Genomic DNA, 16,703 nt, shown 5'->3' with positions numbered 1-16,703 from the left:
CACGTTCTCTACTCAGTACAGTTAACTGTTACTTATCTGCAGAGTTTAATCTCATTGCGCCATGATCATTTTTTCAATGAAGTAACACATCTCCCTGCACCAAAGTGGAAAGTGTGGACTAGACTGCAGGTACACAAAGCACAGCAGGCTGACAACTGATATCCGTCTTCTGATGGGCAGAGAATTGGTAGAGGTAGGTTCAAAACAGGGCTCTGTATACTCACTGGCCACACTGCTTAGGCAGATCCATCAACCTCTTTGAACCTCAGTTTAATACTCTGTAAAAAGGTCAGAATACACAACCCTGGCATTTCATGGGAACTTGATACGTAAGACTGTTGGCTATCAAGATGCCTGCCCCATGTCCCCACTCACCGTTGATCAGGTAGGGGTGGTTACAGCACTTCCTCAGCTCCATCATGGTGTTGATGAGATTGGGCATGTTGTGCTGATTGGCCCCCTTGGTCAGGAAGGAAAAGTTCTTCTCCAGGATGGCACGGTAGTACTTTTTCTGGATATTGGTCAGCTCTACTTCGATGATCGTCTCTTGTTTGGGAGCAAGGTTCTTTCCACATCATCTTTCAGCCGCCGAAGCATCATTGGGTTTGAGGATAGACTGCAGTTTTTCTTCACCTGTCCAGGAAAATGAGACCTGCTCACCTGTCCCAATCCCGATTCAATAACCGTTACTGGGGTATTCCAACATTCACTACCATCTCTTGAGCATCTAATCATAGTACTGTGGCAGCAGATTAATGAAAGATCATGCCTGATCCCTGAACATGACGAGCTTATAATAGGACTGAAAGGAAAAAAGGGATCTGGTTTTAATTCGCAAGTATTACTGAGAACCTATGTGGCAACCTTACAAGATACAAAGGGAGAAAGATACAAAGACAGGACCTCTTCTGGATGGAGAAAACAAACCTCTCTCTCTCACACGCACACTTGTGCAGCAATTACCTGAGGAACATTTTAAGGCCACGTTAGAAGGTACAAGTGATACCTTACAAAGGGAAGATGCTGAAAGAACAAAGTAAGAGGCAGAGGAAATCTGGGGGGTGGGCAACATGGATGAAGGTGGTCAAAAGGTACAAAGTTCCAGTTATAAATAAATAAGCCCTGGGGATGTACGTACAGCAAGGTGACTCTAGTTAGTAATACTATATTGTATATTTGAAAGTTGCTAAGAGAGTAGATCTTAAGACCTCTCATCACCAGAAAAAAAAATTTACGTATGTATGGTGATGGATGTTAACTAGATTTACTGCGGTGATCACTTATAATATATACTACATATACTGAATCATCATGCCATACATCCGAAACTAATATAATGTTATTGTCATTTACATCAATTAAAAAAAGAAAAAGCAGCAGAGGCAATCTGGAAATGGATTCCTCCTACATCTAAATAACGATAGCAGCAAACAAGTTTGGGGGTAGCAATATGTAGAGCAGTAATGTGGTAAGGTGACACCTCCCACTCCATCATGCAAGCTGTCATCTCAGGGGCACTCTGAGCCTGATCACATGCTTTGCTATGATTTGTCTGTTCTTCTCCTAACGGTCCAAGCCTGGAGAGCAGATCTCTATGCACTTGACCGCAATGGCATGGGGACTTGCTCACTCTCCCAAGAGGAGGGCAGAGAAAGGATTCAAAGTCAAGGCACCTGAGTTCACCCTGAGCTAAAACATGATACCAATAAGATTAATCCTGGTGGGAAAATAAGAGAAAAGGCAAGTGCAAAAGATCAAGTTTCAAGTCATAAAGAGCTGTTCAAAAATTTCAGAAGGGGTAGATTCTGCAGAAATAAATTGTGGGCTGTACCAATGCTTCCTGATGAAATATAAAGTGATTTACAGAGAGTGATTTGAAGAGTTACTTCCTGGAGCAGGTTTAAACAATGATGAATATGCTTTTACTTTATAACCAGATATATAGATAGTTGGTGCCGTTTTTTGTGGTTTGCTCCTAACTAACCCCAATCTTAAATCTAATCCATTTAATGAATGCTTTGTTTTAGCAATCACGGTACTTAGGAATGTAATCCCCCAAATGGATAAGGAATTACTACGTAAGAACCCAAAGAGGAGAGACACAGCTAGGTAATCATTAAAGACAGGGACAAATGCCAATCTGCCACATGCTGGATTCAGCTTTTGCCCTTCACTTGGTTCATACCTTGAATCATTTAGAGTATACTACATGCCAGACACTGTGCTGGTCAATACAACAAACACAACTTTGCAGAAGATGTGGGCCTTGTCCTCAAGGAGGTCATTGTCTAGGAAGAAGAAAAAATGCATACCACAAAATAAGTGCAATGGGAGAAGAGGATGCATTTCTAATGGTCCAAAAATGGAGAGAGGGTTGGAGCTGGCTTTTGAAAGATGAATAGATACTGCAAATGTCGAGAAGTGGAATTAAGTTTGATTATTCACTGCTCTCACAAGTCTGACTCACCACAGAAGTAGAAACAAACAGACTGGGACCACAGAGTGTACTCTTGATTTCCTCTGTTAGTGAAATTCCCAAACCTTCTCAGTTCCCAAATGCTCGGCCCCAACCACTCTCACACCATTGCTAGATTATTTAGCAGAACTAATTATGTCATTCCTGCAATCAAAGCCCTGCACTGCTTCTCTAATGCTTACCAAACACCCTTCACCTGTCTTTCAAGATCTTCCCACAATATATCGCTAAACTCCCCGGCTTCATACTCCTCAATTCATCCATCCTGTTTCCAGCTCAACCACTGATTCCCAACTACTGAATAAATTCCATGCTGATTATGATATGTTTTTCCTATTCAAAGCAGTCATCATCTCTCCTCTCTCCTCTGCCTACTGAAAACTTACCCACCCTTAAAAGTCTATTCTCAAATTATACTTTCTCCATGAAGTCGTTCCTAATTTCCAAACAGATGTGACCTTTCTCGCCTTTAAAGTCTCAGCACGATTAACTGTTCCTCTTAGGGCATTTAAACTTGTCTGCCTTACTTCTGCAATGTCCAGTTGAGATTCTACCCATAGTAGATAGACTGGTTTGTTTTGAAACAGCTTTGAGTCTAATAAGCTAGACTCAGGACCAGATCTTTGAAAACAGGACATTTAGTTTGATTTGGACAAAACTGGACTTGACCACTACTCTAGTATACACACCTGCCTTCTTTTCCTCACTACCTGTGTATTTTGTTGCACTCAAGAAAATGAGCCTGGGAACACATGTTGCAGGTGATGAAGAGAGGAGGGAATGAAGGATGAAGAAGGCAGAGGAGGAGGGAAGCAAGCCCCTGAGGCCAGAGCTATGAACAAAATCACTGAACTTACATATGAGATCAGTGAAGGCAAGAGGCCGGATATAAGGCATTTTGGATGTTGATGCATTTATCCTTTGGGAGTAATAAGAACTGCTAAGAATCAGTTTATATCCTCTTCAACATAAACAAATTAAATAAAGGAGGCAATGCTCATTTTATGAGGGATGTGAGAACTTGCTAACTCCTGTCCCCATGGTGACTTGTTTTTCCCTTGATGGTGAAGGTCATTACCACATTGTCTCCTCAAATCCTTCAGGCTCCTATTTACCTGCTCCTCTGTTTCAGATCTCCAAACTCCTCCAGAAAGCAGTCCTCTGAAGGAAACTGTGACGGCTCCAGGAAGTTGAGCAGACTGAAGAGCTCCTCCACCGAGTTCTGCAAGGGCGTCCCTGTGAGCAGCACCTTGTGTTCCTGCATGGATTCACAGCACGGGGTGAACAGGGTCTGAGCCCCAAAAACAGCAGGTTTGGTGGGAAAATGATGTTAGGGGCATTCTGGGCTTTATTGGTGGCAATTCTGTTTTGCCAATGATGATACTTCATCATCAATATAGGAAAGAGGCAGAGGTTGGTTATAAAAACATGTGACTCTACAGAATAAGTGTGACAACGTCAATAAACAGATCAAACTTCCTTTCACATCCCTGAGCCCAGGAGCAATTCCACGTTAGTTAAAGCACCCCTTCATTCATCCATTCATTCATTCGATATTATGGAGTGCCTGCCTGCCACAGACTGGGCACTGTGCCAAGGCAGTAATGTTGAAGGCCATCACCTTTGGTACCAGATCATTCAGGGACCTGGAAACAAGCTTACATTCCAGGTCACAAATTTCATGGTATTTAAGATTTCCCTGGGTCCCTCTGGGAATCAGTCTGTGGCAAAGGCCAAACTGTTGACCCAGTTCATAACAAAAAAAATTTGCTTCCTGCACCATCAGAGCTATAGTGGGCAAAAAAGAAAATCTAGGGTGAGCAGACTGTGCACAAGTAAGCTGCATGCAGATGGCTAAGGAATGCTTCCTCTCCTGTGAACAGAAGGGGCCTGTGTTTATGCAAAGAGCTTGCTAACTCTCACCAGGGCCATGAGCTTCAGGCCCTCCAGAAGTTTGCAATTCCTATTCTTCAATCTGTGGGCTTCATCAATGATCACACAGCTCCAGTGAATCTTCTTCAGCTCTGGGCAGTCTGCCAGGATCATCTCAAACGTTGTAATGACGACATGGAACTTGAAGACTCCTGACAGCGGGTTTCCCTGAGGATGACACAACCAAAGACAAAGCTTTACGCAGGGCCAGAGAATCCAGCTACTGGGTTACCGGCTGGGTTAGAGGAGGCAACGCTATAAATGCTAGGACCTAGGTGAGAGCCAATAAGCACTTCCTCCTCAGTTGAGAGACTTCGAGAATGAACCAGCTATTTAGACAAGAGAGAGACCCCATTACATCAATGAAACAAAAGCAAGAGAGCATGTACCCTCACAAAAGTGAGACAGAGGAGCAACATGGAAGGCCGAGAAAGGAAGCTTTTTATTTATTTACTTGTCATGATAAGGAAAGCGGATGGGTGCTGATTCACACATTCCCAGCCAGAAGCTGGTCTAAACCATGCATAGCTTGAACGCCCAAGGAAACTCTCATTGCTACTTTTCAGGTAAAAGTTATTTCACCTTGTAACGTGGGTTCTAGAACAGATTCGACATCATGATCCTGATTCACCCAGGACAAGTGCTACCAGGCAGGACACACCTTTGTCTTTCAGCCTGTCTTAGTGCTGCCATCGCTTTAAAAAGCAGAGCTTCATCACGTTAGAGCACGTCTTAAATTTCTTCTAAGTGTCTCCTCCTGCTGTCCTGTGAAATCTCTGGGGTGAGCACCTGCCTTTCCTCTGAGTTCATTTAATTTTCACCTTATTTATAAAAACCAGTGCTCCGGACAAACATACAAGGATACTCAGCAAAGTGATTATACTTAACAAAAATGTCTTAAAAAATTCTGTTGTGCTTTTTAACCATTTGTTTTCTCTTTATCCTTCCACGTCAAATCTGTTAACCTTCTCTCTCTCTCCAAACTCCCTGGCTGAGAATCCTTCCTTTGTACACGAATCCTCCACTCACTTTCTTCACTGAGCACGTAACAACTCAGATAAAATCTTCTGCATGTAAAAGCAACTTCGTAAGCCAACCAAGAAGCCAAGCTTTCCGTGTCCTAAGAGCCTCTGGTATATGTCAGAGTGGAAAGCATGCCCTCCAATTTTGTGTTTTATCACAATTGAATTACCAGGAAGGAGTAAGAAGTCTGCCTCAATAAACATGTGACTCTACAGAGTAAGCCAACAGTAACCCAAGGCAGGGCATGAAACTCTGGAAGACAAGGACAGAAAGGCTGTTTTGAACCGGGACGTCAGAAGGGCTGTCCCCGGGTCTTGTGACTGGTGGAGGGTCACTGTGCATCTCGGTACACCATCTCATACTGCTGGATCATCTGCCTGCTGATCTGGCTGCCGTGGTACACGATGGCGTTCATCTCTGTCCACGTCCGGAACTCCCGCTCCCAGTTGGTGATGGTGGAGAGCGGGGCAATGATGAGGAAAGGGCCGTGGATTCCCCTGAGGAATATTTCTGAAAGGAATGTGATGGACTGGATCGTTTTCCCTAGGCCCATCTCATCAGCCAAAATGCAGTTTTTTCTGCAGAGTAAGAAACACAGATACTTCATCATCAATATAGGAAAGAGGCAGAGGTTGGTTATAAATAAGAAGATACTTCAGAAGCACACCTTGACCTGTAAGGTCATCAGTGAAGGTTTTATCAGCATTTTCCAGAGATGCAACGGAAGCAAGTTTCTATTATCATTGTTCACACCCTGCCTACTTCCAAAAAGGAACTATTGCAACTTGTGAGAAAATACATGAAATAGGTCCATTTAAATATAAACTAAGGGCTTCCCTGGTGGCGCAGTGGTTGAGAATCTGCCTGCTAATGCAGGGGACGCGGGTTCGAGCCCTGGTCTGGGAAGATCCCACATGCCGTGGAGCAACTGGGCCCGTGAGCCACAACTACTGAGCCTGTGCGTCTGGAGCCTGTGCTCCGCACAAGAGAGGCCGTGATAGTGAGAGAGCCCGCGCACCGTGATGAAGAGTGGCCCCCACTTGCCGCAACTAGAGAAAGCCCTCGCACAGAAACGAAGACCCAACACAGCCAAAAATAAATAAAATAAATTTAAAAATAAATAAATAAATAAATAAATAAACTAAAAATACCAAAAATTAAATAATACTGAAACAGGAGAGAAAAAAAATGCTCAAATCTAAGCCAGTTTCTCTACCTGACAAACTTCATGGAAGCCAAGGCAAAAACAGAAACATAAGTTGCATGATTCTCATTGTCTATTACTTGCGTTATCAAAGGACAAACTTTTAACCCACATACTAAGTTCCGTATCAAGAGTAAAAACGCTGGTCTCTTGTGGTGACCCAGAATCACGGACTGCACACAGCTGTGACCCCGGAAGAGTGCGACCCCTGAAGAGTGTGGCCCCTGTCCGGTCTCGCTCCTGACTGTACAGGTGGGCAACCCCAGACCTGGAGTGTCTGAGTGAGCTGTGCCCTGACTCACACTGTGAACAGGTGGCAGAGACAAGGCTAGAACACAGGTCTCCAGAGTCCCAGCTTGGTGTGTGCTCCACTACATACTGTCTTTAAAAATCAACCCCGGGGGTACACTCTAGAATGTTAAGAAAATCTCAAACCCATCTTTCTCCAATTTCATCTGTTTCATTTAGATTCTGATGGGAACTAAAGCACAGAGCTGAAAACTGAGTATTACAAGGTCTAGGCCACCCATGGCTCACAAAACAAGTAGCAGAGTCGGGGCTGGAGTCCAGGTCCATTCTCCTTTAGAGCCAACTTTGGCTAAAGACTCGAGATAAAAAACAGTTTTAAAGGATCTTTTGGGTTTTGTTTCATCTAGGTTGAGCCCAACCTTTGGTTAGACTGGCAAAGAAAAAAAAGCACAAAGTCAGTGATGTCTAAAGATCATTCCTCTTGGTTGGAGAAACCAAACCAAACCAAACCAAACTGACATAAAAAATAAAGTCCTGGTATGGCCTGATGGGCAAAGATCACCACACAAACCAGTGGCTCCGATGCACGCCCTCGCCACTTCTGCTATTGCTACTCCACGCGGGCTAAGCCCACAATCTCCTTCCAGGCACAAACATCCGGTAGAAACATCATCCCTGAAGACAGGACCGGCTCTGGTTCCGCACCTGTTATACCAGTTAAAAAGAAGCCAGTTCATCCCCTCCAGCTGGTACTCCCGGAGCTGGTTGCTGTTCTTGTACTCCCGAGACTTCTCAAGTTTCTGCCAGGCGTCGGAGGCAGGTCGCTCCTAGGGAAGGAGAGCAGAGAGCACAAGACACAGAGAATGACGCTTCAGGGGCAAAATGTGCAGAGGGACACAGGGCAAGGATGGGGCAGGTGGTAAATCTCAAACGCTGTCTGTCCTACAGCTGGCTGCAAACTGCAGCTACTAGCTTCTGACTAATAAGCCAGCCCTGTATTTTCTAGATTTCAGCAGATTAAACTAAGAACACCTCTATAAAATTTGCAAGCAATTAATGAAGAAGAGAAACAGACCCACCTAAAATCTTGATAAGTATTATATTGCTTTACTGAGACTCTTAGAAATCACTCCCACTTACATTTTAATTTCCCAACACAGCCAAAAATACATAAATAAATTAAAAATAAATAAATAAATAAAATAAAAATTTTTAGCTATGCCTATAGTTATATAAATGAGAATTTTGAGATTGTAGCTTTTCTAACAGCAACTGTAGTCTTTGGTAGTTCTACTTTGGAGTATTACAATAAAGTTTACTCCTGAAATATGCTATTAACTAAAACGAAGCCTTTCACAGGTGAAATTTAATAAAATATCCCCAACCATTTCATATCACTGATATTTGCAGATAAGTGTAATCTGTCCAATCTGTTCAGACCACTGAAAGTGTGGTCTTTCAGAAACTTACATACCACAACTTACCTACAAAATTACTATAGCTGTAGTTAGGCTAAGCCCCTTGAAATAGAACTCTGTTGAATATTACTATCAGCACATAGGCACAGGTGTTTTTAGAAATAAAGGGGAAAATAATTTATTATGTCAAAAAATTAATTTTAAAGAGAAAGCTCTTAAGCAAAGATATTCCTATAGAAACTCTCTTGCTCTGTTCCCTTAAAGAAATTACATTCTTCTCAACCTATAGGAATCATTCAGCCTGGATCCCCGAAGTCCATGTAACTCATCTTAATGGCACTCTACTCTACTAGATACTATGGGGAGACTTCCTGGAATGCTCCTCATCTCTAGCGACTGAAGCGGCTCACTCCTAGCGTTGCAGATTTCCACTTTGCTGCCTTGGTAGCGCTCCTGATGTAGCAGCATCACGCTCTAACCCAGTCACTCCTCTGGGTTTTCCCTCTTTCTCCAGTGCTAAAGGTTTTACTTTTACATCACCATTAACATGACCAGAAATTTCAGCCATCTAAGGATAAGGCTTGAAATCAGCTAGAAATTCCCGATGCCTAGTCTGGTTGGCTCCTAAGTGGTACAGACTACAGCAAGTAACTTACCCCAAGGCTCCACAACCTTTAGTGGCTACTATTAAATTCAAAAGAGAACTGATTCTTGGGAGTCTCCAAGGTGGGTCTTGACTATTAAATGACTGCTACCCTCTTTGCACAATCGTTACTGACACTCATTTCTTGCTCTCCCAAAATTCCATATCTGACCTACATGTGACCAATTTTTTACCAAAAAGCTTTTAGTGATGGAATGTCCTATTCATCAAGACTGGTAGGGTTATCTCTAAACTTCAAAGCCCAGGATAAGAGCCCTTTAAAAAAAAAATTATTCAGTTAAAGTATCATTTGGAGCCAGCCCTTCTCTTAAAACATAAAAAGACAACTTTCATTATATTTTGAGCTATCATTCCAATTTAGGGTGAGAAAAATTTCAAAACATACCTTTTAAATGAGAGAATAAATAAATTAGAAACCAAAAGAGACAGGTGTGAAATGATCTCACAGTTCATTGAGAGATGAGGAGGACAGGAGCATCACAACAGCAAAGAAGGAAAGGACAAGGGAAACGGACTGAAAACACTTGCATTCATATTCTCGCCAAGTGCACCTAGTCAGTCTGAAGGAATAAGTGGGATTCAGGCTGAGAGAGTAAGAATCTTGATTACTTCTAGATGATAACTTAGAATTAGCTTCAGAATGAAATTCTCTCTACTCTCTGCTCCCCCACTGGTTTGCTTCTGCTTTGGGCCACATGCCCCAATTAGCCTGGTGCCATGTTTGTCCTACACACACATGCCTCTTCCGTCAGCCTGTGAGCTCCTGGGGCAGGGCCTGCACCTTCTTTCTTACTCTGTCCCACACAAGAATCAAACTACAGCAGGTGCTTAGTAAATGACTAACAAATTGAATTTTCAATGGACAACTGTTATAGGAGAGGATTGAGAGAAAAATTCATTAATCAATCATGTAGACAAACACTGTAAAATACACAGGTTTCTAATCACAGTTCCGCATCTCAAGATACCTCCATACCCTTCAGAGCCAAGAAACAAAAGCAAAACTGCTTCTGGATGGTCTCCGACAGGGATCTAAGTTCAGTGTCAAAGTCTTGCCTTCTGAGTCCCAACTTTCCCAGTGATATATATAAAAACAAGAATAAGGAACTGGATAAGAGTTTTTCATATAAAAATAGTGATTTAAAAAAAAATAGAAAATGATCATTCCAGTCTATAGTTATATTCTTTCACAGCTCTGATTCTTTTCCCAAGTTAGTCACATCTTAACTGGGCTCTATCCCAATTCTCCCTCCTTTGACATTTTTGCAGCTTGGTGGTAATAATCCAGAATCAGAAAAACAAACCAATTCAACAAAAACGTACTGAAAACCTATGTTTTATCTGCAAAGTCCCAGCGATTATCTATAGAGAAAGGACAGTTCTTCCCTGTAAGAATATTCCACTTGAGTAAAGGCAAAGGATAAAACTGAAGAAAAGAGATCACCGATGGAGCAAGGGATAAGAAACAGGAACAAGAAAGATACTAACAACTTACTGAGCTTTCCCAAGCCAGGCATTTCTTACCTTCTATCTTACTGACTCCATCTGACAGCCATACACCAAGAAATCAAAGCTCATAGCCAAGCTTCTGAAACTCACATACATCAAGTAGAGCCGGACGTAAAGCTGACCTGAGTGCTAGCAAAGCGTGATGTGGGGAGAAACACACCCCAAACCGCAGTTGCAATGGGAGTGGCCGATGATAAGACACCACAGAAACCACTCAGGAGCACAGCCCAGGGGAGCCCCAGGATTGCCAAGTTCCTAAATCACATGTTACGAGGCGCCAAACAGTGACGTGGGTACATTACCACATGCTTAACTTCAGGGAGAACTTGCAGAGATTCGAATTCTTTAACTTTCGCAGGATCCACATCCTCCTCCAGCTCCCACGTACTTTCTTCGTAAGGCAGTGAGCACCACTTCACCAGGTAATGCGTCACTTCCTAGTGGGAAATGGGAGAGACGCTTACGTTCTTTCTACTGCATTACAGGAATCAGTCCTACACTGACAGACCTATGAAAACCCCCTACAATACAGCACGCGAATGCCATGAAAACAAGGACCACACGTTAACGAAACGTGCAAAAATATCTTCGGCAAGCGGCAAAGACACTTCGGAAGAGTCAAAACAGCAAAATACCCACCTCTCCGGTTTCTGCATCCTTGGTGTGGGCCACCTCCAAGATGCGATCAACCTCCACGTAGTCTGGGTTGAACAAGTCTTCGTCAGGCTAAGGCAAACAAAGAAGAAGAGCTAAGAAGTGTCCCCCCATCCCTCCAACCCAGCATCCAGTGTTTGAAGTGACCCCCTCCTCTGGGCCCTATTGGGCGGGAAACAGAATGAAAAGGTTCGCTTGAAAATAAAAGTCACATCACTGACATTTCTTCACTGTCCCCAAATCCTCCTCTTCAGGACTGAATTTAAAGAAATGACCACACCTTACAGGTTGCCCCACGGCCAGGGTGAGGCTTTCCTGTTGGTCATTACAGTACTGAGCAAAAATCAGCACAAGGAGGATTTCCAGAGATATCCCTCGGAAACCCAGAATTACAGTCTGTTTTTCTTCTTAATACCAATAACGGTTAATATTGGAAGGAGGCATGGGGGGAGCTTCAGGGGTACTGATAATGTTTTATTTCCTGACCTAGGTGCTGGTTACACAGGAGTGTTTATTTTGCAAAAATTCACTGAGCTCTACCCTTAGGACTGCTTACTGTTAAACACACTACGCTTCAAAAAAAAAAAGTGTACTTACAAAATAATAAGCAAGATTTAGAAATATTTAATGTGTGTCCAGTGTTTAGCCTGTAAGCTACTTTATGGAGTAGCAGGTGTCGTAATTATCTTTACAGATGAGAAAACTGACTCAGAGAGGTTAAATAAGTACCGTGACCAAGGCTGCAAAGCCACGTGAATCAGAACGTTTACCCGGGTCTTTCTTGCCCAGAAGCCCTCCTCCTGAAGTGCAGGAATGTTCTTATTACCCCTTAAGCTAGAAGGCACTTTAGGAGCTGTCTAGTTTCATCTTCCAATCAACGCAGGAACACTTTTTTTTTTACAGCATCCCTGGCAAATCCACCCTCGGATTCAATTATCCGTGTTCAGGAATTTATTGCCCTCTGAGACCTGACCCACTGCCAAGACAGCTTTACCTCTGCCTGTTCAGTAGTAGCGTCATGATCTTTATCATTATTACTATTAAATTACAGCCTAATTTTCCTCCTGTAACTGACTCATTGGTGTGAACTGCTTCCTCTACAGCAGCAGTAACCAAGTTGATTCCTCCATATCGGAACACCTCCCTAACCCCAGGTGTTCAATGTTCTTCAGATGCCACGTTTCTAGATCCCGTGGTGATGCAGAGAGCTAACCTTTGTGGAATAGTGACTATGGGTCGGGCACCATGCTTAGCACTTCTATCAACACTGTGCCATTTAATCCTCCCAGGTAGTCTGTGAGGGTGATAGTATTAGGAGTTCTGATTTACAAAAATGGAGGATACTGAGTCTGAAGGAGCTACTGCAATTGGCCCAAGGCAAACCGCTATCTGGTCATTTTCCCCACTCCAAAGTTGTAAAGATCTTTAAAATACCAACGTGTGACATTACATTTACTTATTGCCATTTTCATTATTTCATTCATCCTCGCCTGTCCAGGTAAACCTGAACTTTGATTCTGTCATTTACTGTCCTAGCACTGGGTCTGGTGTTGAGAAGTCAGGGTCTCATAGGCCTCCAGCCCCGTGGGGCGTGGGAACTCACAGCCTTTCCAGCCCCACTCTCCTTCACACGCGCCCTCGGCTACCTCATAAAGCGGCTGGAAATAATGGGTATGAAGAAGCTCTATTCAAAACTAGGTTATTATTTATTTCATAAGAATACCATTTATGCAAGTTATTAACAAAAATGTTGACTAGGTCAAGACTGAAGACAGCGTTACAGCAACTACTCCCCACTCTCACTCCTCATTCCTTTCATGATGGCCTCCAATCTTCTCAAAAGCCTTTCCTTCCCCAAGGGTATGAATTCCCATTACAGTATTTTCTTCCCCAAGGGTATGAATTCCCATTACAGTATTTCTACACATCCTAACACAATTTTCTATTCCCAACCAAGGGAAAAAATCACTCCCTTGGGAATAAATCAGAAACCAGATTCATGGGGCTTTGCAGGCTACATTAAGTAGTTTGGACTTTATTCCAAGAAAACAGGAAGTGCTGAAGGGTCTGGAGCAGGAGTGGCATAGAAAACCCTCCTCCCATACCTGGGCACAAACAAGTGGTGACTGAGCACTGACCCTGCGCCTAGTACCACAGATAGAAACACGAGGAAGACGTGGCCCTGTCTGTCTCGCAGGGCTCAAAATGGAAGACACAGACACGTAAACAAGTCACTGCACTGCAAATGCTCGCTAAAATAGAGGCGTGAATAAGAAGTTCCAGGAACCGAGGGAGAGTATCCAACAGGGCTTCAGGATGGTTTTTCCAATTCTAGTCCTTCCCTTCCGATTCTCTACAGAGGAACAATGCCATAAAAAACAGTTCTCACAGCCTTTACAACAATCCTGGAGAGGCCTGGGGCCAAACGTTAAGGCTAAAGAAAAAGGACTCCATATTGGGACAAAAGGAACACTTACTGACATTATCCTAAACTAGTTTTTTGTCATTTGCGGAAAAGGAGTACAACGTGAACAATGAATTGGTAAGAATGTGCAGCAATCTGCTAAAATTTGATGGCATCTCAGTGCACTCTTAAGGTCTACCTAGTATTTGTGACTACATTTAAAAAATAATTTTTATTGCTTTTTTCTTCATAAGTTATCTGTATAAAATTGAAAAATTACATGTTAAAGAAAACAGAAATCACCACAATCCCATCAAATGGAGAAAATTATGCCATCATTTTCACGTACACTCAGACATTTTCTATGCATTATTATGGTGATTCTTCTCTCTTGTACCCCCCAAAATGGAACTGTCTCATATAAGAGCTTGACATTTTCAACTAACAATAGTTAACATCACTAAGCCTCTTCCTATGACGTTAATAATTGTCCTCCAATATCATTTCTACTAGCTGCACAGTAATGCATTCTGTGGGATGTATCATAATTTAACAAGTGTCTATTATCTAACATTTTGTTTGTTTTCAATTTTTCACCAATACAAACAACTGTTTGTCATAGCTAAGTCTTTGCACAAAGACTTGATAGTTTCCTTAAAATAAATGGTGGAAATAGAACTGCTGGGACAAAGGATAGGCAAATATTGAGACATGTGGATGTCTGTTGTCATCCTGCTGTCCTGACAGGCCATCCTAAGTTATGCTCCTAACCAGTGACGATGACAGTGTCTCTTCCCTACACCTTCACCAGCAGTGGAAAATACTTATGTTTAAAACCTTCAAATATTTGATAAGTAAAAACTAGAAGATTCCCATTTTAATTTGCATTTCTTTGACTGCTAGTGAAATTGACTACATTTTTGTATGGTTGGTAAGTAATTTTCCTCTCTTTTCTGAATTCCCCATTAATTTGTCCATTTTTTCTATTTGGGATTTTGTATTTTTCTTTTTGAACTATAAGAGCATTTCTTATCATTAAAGCTATTTGTCATGTGTATATGTATGTGTATCATGCATGTGTGTATGCAAATATAAATAAGGTTTACATACTGGGTAAGAAGAATGTATGCCTTGTATGTATGTGTGCATGTACGTAATTAGGGAATACGTCTATGTACATTATGTACTTAAAGATTTATTTGTGGTATTTTCTAACTTACAGGCACTACAGATGTTTTGAAATCCAAATCCATCAATCCTTCCTCTTGCTGTAGGTACCATACTTAGAAATACCCAAGTTTATATATTTACTTATTTTCTAACATTTTAGCTTTGTTTTTATTTTTTACACCCAAACTTTAAGTCTTCTTGGAATTGCCCTTTTGGGGAGGGGGGAGGAGGAAATGAAAGAACTGTGTGCACATTCCTTCTGTGTGTACATTCTGCCCTAGAACGTGACCTAGATGCACGTTCTTATGAGTTATCAGTTTATAAGGTTTGATCCTTATTCCTTGGTGGATAATTTGTTTTCTTTGGCTTAAATCTGGACAAATCTTGTCACAAATCAGCAGACACCTGAGCAATAGATCTACACAGGACTTCAACTTTAAGAAACTTAAACCCGGTATTTAATACCGCAAGAAAAGCAGTGATCAAATTAGTAAATATTGCTTCACCTCAGTAAAAATGTGCTTCATCTGGGCTTGTTTATTCCTAAATCGCTTGATCTTCTGTGCGATGCGAGGATCCTTTTCGAGTTCTTCCATTGTGGCCCATTTACAGTGTAAGTAGGAACTATCCAAAAACACACAAATTGTGAGACAAGCACGGAACCAGCAAACCATCAAGCTTTAAAGTGTTTCAATAACCAGGTGACCATCTAACACAGCAGCAGTGGAGTGACTTGCTGTGGAACTGCTGGAGACTGGGCTTAGAAGGGCCTTGCCCTTCAGGACAAAAACAGAATACAAAACAATGCAGCAATTCCAAGCAACTGGTCACCACTCTGTGGCTTCTACAGAAACTGGCTCAGAGCAGAGGGAGGGCAGGTATAGGCAGGCCATCGTTAATGCACATTAGTGAAAGTGGGCACACAGCAGAGAAAGAAATAAAAACGCAAGTGGGGAGAAAAGTATAGGCTACAGGACCACGGTTCTCCACTCTGGGTGCAAATAGGAACTGCAGAGGGAGTTTTAAAAACACACCAATCCTTGAGAACTACTCCCAGAGTATGAGCCAACGGGTCTTGAGTGCAGCAAGGACTTCAGTAGTTTTAAAAAGCTCTCCAGGTGATTCTATACGCAGCCAAAGTAAAGCACTGCTGCCTAAGGTGAACTTGAGCCAATCAAGATCTGTGGGTCATGCCTTAGGGGCCATTCTTGGAAAATATAAAAGATAATGGTGTGATGAAAGAAGAAAGTTTTATTCATTTAAAATACACATACAAATAATACATTAAATAGACGTACAAATTCCTATACTTGACGTAGAACAGCTCCAAGTCGAATGGGGGTTCTCCCGGGTGAACCTGTAACCAAAAGCAAGCAGTTATCAGCCCAGATCCCCATGGATCACCCTTATGTGCCAAACGAAAAAGGTAAATCAATACTTCTTCCTGGTTTTAGAACATATTTCTCGAGGACATTTTCATTTTCCCAGGTCTTTTTCTGACAGGTCTGAAGCAGGCTTTCTAAAGGCTGAACACACGGTAAGCTATAAGGTTAGAAAAAAAAAAAAAATGATCCTCCTGGTGTCATTCTTAGGTCCAGGCTGGGAGAGCATTCAGCTGATAAAGCCAAACTGGCCCAGGGCTCTGAGAGCTGGTGCAGAAGTGAGAACATGCATTTCCGGCGTCCTCCCAACCGTCCCCCACAAACTCCAGTGATGTTCACTCTCAAAGTAAGGAAGTCTACTTTCATAAATACTTGAGGTAAAGATGAAACTATGCCCTCACTGGCACTGGCATACTCCTTCACGCCAGAAATTTTCTCTAGAGGTTCTCTACACAGCCCTGAGACGCTGAAAGGAAAATATGTTTTCATTGGGAGTCTTTTCCCATCTCTTCTTCTTGGCCCTCTGATGACTTTCAGTGGGCTACGGCAACTAAAGGATCAATAATACCTTTTGCTAGGATCATAAGGAACAAAAAACATCGGTTTGGGCCATACTCA

At 42.3% G+C, this 16,703-nt stretch overlaps 1 protein-coding gene across 1 annotated transcript in view; it reads right to left on the bottom strand.

Moving 5' to 3' along the window:
* Positions 1-16,703, bottom strand: part of CHD6 (chromodomain helicase DNA binding protein 6) — a 205,449-nt gene that overhangs the window by 79,093 nt on the left and 109,653 nt on the right. The window contains 12 exon segments of the mRNA XM_036825224.1: positions 376-570; positions 573-603; positions 605-627; positions 2,863-2,867; positions 3,592-3,734; positions 4,400-4,579; positions 5,769-6,009; positions 7,590-7,711; positions 10,778-10,912; positions 11,115-11,201; positions 15,210-15,327; positions 16,002-16,060. Of these exon segments, the coding sequence (XP_036681119.1) occupies positions 376-570; positions 573-603; positions 605-627; positions 2,863-2,867; positions 3,592-3,734; positions 4,400-4,579; positions 5,769-6,009; positions 7,590-7,711; positions 10,778-10,912; positions 11,115-11,201; positions 15,210-15,327; positions 16,002-16,060 (1,339 nt within the window).

This window comes from Balaenoptera musculus, chromosome 15, assembly GCF_009873245.2.
Source record: "Balaenoptera musculus isolate JJ_BM4_2016_0621 chromosome 15, mBalMus1.pri.v3, whole genome shotgun sequence".
NCBI lineage: Eukaryota > Metazoa > Chordata > Mammalia > Artiodactyla > Balaenopteridae > Balaenoptera > Balaenoptera musculus.
This window is presented reverse-complemented; position numbering and strand designations above follow the sequence as displayed.